Raw genomic sequence first — 3,059 nt, forward strand, 5'->3', positions numbered from 1 at the left:
GATTCCATTATAGTTATGCCTTTTCATCCGTTCAAAGCTTCTTAAAAAATAAATAAATTAATTAACCATTTTATTTTACTTCGTATTTCTTTTTTAATTTCACCAATTCAAAAATAATATTTTAATTTCTTCTTTACTTTATTTTTATCTTCTTTGTTTATTTTTTTAATTGTATCGTTTATCAAGAAAATGTTAGATGATCTTGTAACTTTTCATTCTTCTCAAATATATATTTTTAAAAATTTTAAATTAATTGAAAATTTTAAAATTATTTTTTGAAATATGTATTGTCTTCTATTTTTAACATATTAAATTTAAAATTATATCTTTTTTACCGTTTTAAATCATGTTAAAAAATAATAAATAACTTTTTTATTTAATTTAAATTAAATTATAATTACTTTAGTTTATGCACAAAAGTGAGAACATCCTATCAAATTATAAATTCACATGAACAAAATACAAAGTTAAAACGTTACGGTTTAAAAATAAAAATAATTATTAATTATAAAAATAATACAGTTTAACTTAAATAATAAAATGTATTAATATATAAATAAAATTGTATAACTAAACAATTTTATATATATATATATATATATATATATATATATATATATATATATATATATATAGGTGAAAATAGTAATTTTTAGATGGTGTGTCAAGTATAAAGTTTGACCTTTGACTGGCTGTGGTAGAAATTGGGCATAAAAGAGGGACTTAGTAATTTGGGTGCAAATAGGGATTTGAAATTTTCATGTTTCTTTAACAAAAACAACCATCTTCATCCCGCTTCAATTCTCCTTCCTCCTCTCCTACTCCCAAACTTACAACACCTTTGTCTCTTACAAGCTAAGAGATAGTGCAGAGTATCAAACGAGAGTTTTTGTCTTGGGTAAGTTCCTTCTTCACCATTCTTTCTTAAATCTCTATCTCTTCCTCTATGGAGTCATGCATGGCTTGAGATTTGTTGGGTGTAGAGAGTTTTTGAGTGTGAGTTTAGTTATGGGGTGTTTTATGGCTAGGATCTGAATCTTTGAGGTGATTAATTAGTTTAATGGTGTTTTGCTTCATCCTCTTAAATTTTTGCTATCTTCAAAATATAGGAAAACCTAAGTTGTGGGAAATTAGGTTTGTTTTAAATTTTTTGGAGTAGCTAGGAATTTAGGAAGAGTTTTGGTATTTGTTGGGTCTTTTAATTTAAATATGTGGGTGCAAAAACATTAAGGGTTAAACCCTTCGATGACAAGGGTTTTTGGGAAGTCATCTCTTGTAAATGGTTGTGGTTAGAAAGAAGAAGAAAAGGCAAATAAACACTCAACTCTGTTGTCGTCTCAACTTTCAACTTTGCAGATGCAAATTGTTGTAGTTAGCAATAAAACTGAGACATGTCACAATTCAACTGTATTCTTGATAGTGTGTGTCATGTAGACAGCATATTTTGTTTTAGTAAGCCATCATTTTGATCTTCGAAATATTATTCTCTCTGATCAAATATTCCTTAAAAATAACATTAGTTATAGCAGTAGTAGAATCGTGCTAAGTATTTCTTTAGTTATTGGAAAATCTCTTAGATTAGTCCTGAACTTCACTGAATTACATCAAGGATGTGTTTTTGTGCACTAAGAGAGCTTCCAGCAACACTGCATATGGTAATTATTTGGATCCCAGTTCACTTCTCCTCGAGTCACTGTATCCTCATTATTGAAGCTGTAGTTGTGGTTACAAGTTAACAGCTCTGATAATATATATTTAAAGCAGATAAAATCTGGTTATGTACCTTACTGGATAAAATTTGTATGAAAATTATAAAATGTTGTGTCTAGCAACATATTATGAAGTGAGTAAGAATATGTGTCTGTATTTGAGAAGTTGTAAACTGGAAAAGTTATATGTTGATCTATGTATGAATGATTGTTAGTGTCACAACCCTGATTTCCTAGTACAGAGTGACTTTGGTGACATTAACACTGGTCTCGGAAGATCAAATTTTAGTACCCATCAACTTAATTGTTACAATGTACTGCTAACTTAAGTTGAAAAATACTTGTGCTTTTGAAATTTGAATGAGGTACTAATTTTTTTTTTATTCGATGACAGAAGAACTAGGAAGAAATAAACAATGTTTCTCAAAGTTCAGCTGTCTTGGAATGTCATCATTGCTCCAGAAAATCTGCAACAACAGGGTCTGATGCTTCAGAGGGCAATCATCATCCGCCTGCTGGGTGACTTTGCTATGAAGAAAGCAACCAAAGATCTGGGATACTTTCTTGCTGTGACCACACTGGAGAAAATAGGGGAAGGAAAGGTCAGACAGCATACTGGGGATGTGCTCTTCCCTGTTGTTTTTAATGCCATTACCTTCAAGATCTTTAGGGGAGAGATATTGGAGGGTGTTGTCCACAAGGTTCTAAAGCATGGAGTTTTCATGAGATGTGGTCCAATTGAGAATGTCTATCTCTCGCATTTGAAGATGCCTGATTACGAATATGTTCCTGGTGAAAACGCATGCTTCATGAATGACAAATTGTCAAAAATTGGAAAAGATGTCACAGTCCGCTTTTCAGTGATAGGCACTAAGTGGATGGAAGCTGATAGGGAATTTCAAGCATTGGTCAGTTTGGAAGGAGATTATCTGGGACCAGTCTCGACTTCCGATATTTAGCTATATTTTCTTTTAGGTGATGTTGTTAACTGTTGTTATCTTTTTGAGACCAAACTCATTTTGTTGTGGGTCTTACTCTTTTCAGCTTCCTGGTAGAAATTCTGGAACCTATTAACCAAATTAATGATTTGGAGATTAGTTTGTGAATAGCATAGCTTTTGGATAATGTTTGTTTCTTTTTGTTGCATAATATCCTTTTGATAAAGCGCTAAATTTCTTTAGCTTTTATTCCTAGACCAAAGAACTTTATTACGATTGTTCTGCAATAGATGATTTTTTTTTTATGTAGTGAAGTTCAGGTTCCATTAGCATATTGATTAAAATATGTATAAAACTAAATTAGTGGAATCAGTTCTTGTAATTAACTATAGTTGTGTATATGGCTTGTATA

At 30.7% G+C, this 3,059-nt stretch overlaps 1 protein-coding gene across 2 annotated transcripts; it reads left to right on the forward strand.

Annotated features, from left to right (window-relative positions):
- The first annotated feature begins 724 nt into the window (after positions 1-724).
- Positions 725-2,834, forward strand: NRPE7 (RNA polymerase Rpb7-like, N-terminal domain-containing protein). 2 transcript variants are annotated; one of them, XM_028078991.2, is made up of 2 exons: positions 725-898; positions 2,104-2,834. In XM_028078991.2, exon 2 carries the CDS (start codon positions 2,126-2,128, stop codon positions 2,666-2,668), a length of 543 nt encoding a protein of 180 aa, XP_027934792.1. In that variant the 5' UTR covers positions 725-898; positions 2,104-2,125; the 3' UTR covers positions 2,669-2,834. The 2 variants fall into 2 exon arrangements, with proteins under 2 accessions (XP_027934792.1, XP_027934793.1); XM_028078992.2 differs by having other exon boundaries at positions 2,107-2,834.
- Positions 2,835-3,059: the final 225 nt, after the last annotated feature.

The sequence above is a fragment of the Vigna unguiculata genome, chromosome 7 (assembly GCF_037176805.1).
Source record: "Vigna unguiculata cultivar grain cowpea cultivar isolate G323 ecotype 2 chromosome 7, ASM3717680v1, whole genome shotgun sequence".
NCBI lineage: Eukaryota > Viridiplantae > Streptophyta > Magnoliopsida > Fabales > Fabaceae > Vigna > Vigna unguiculata.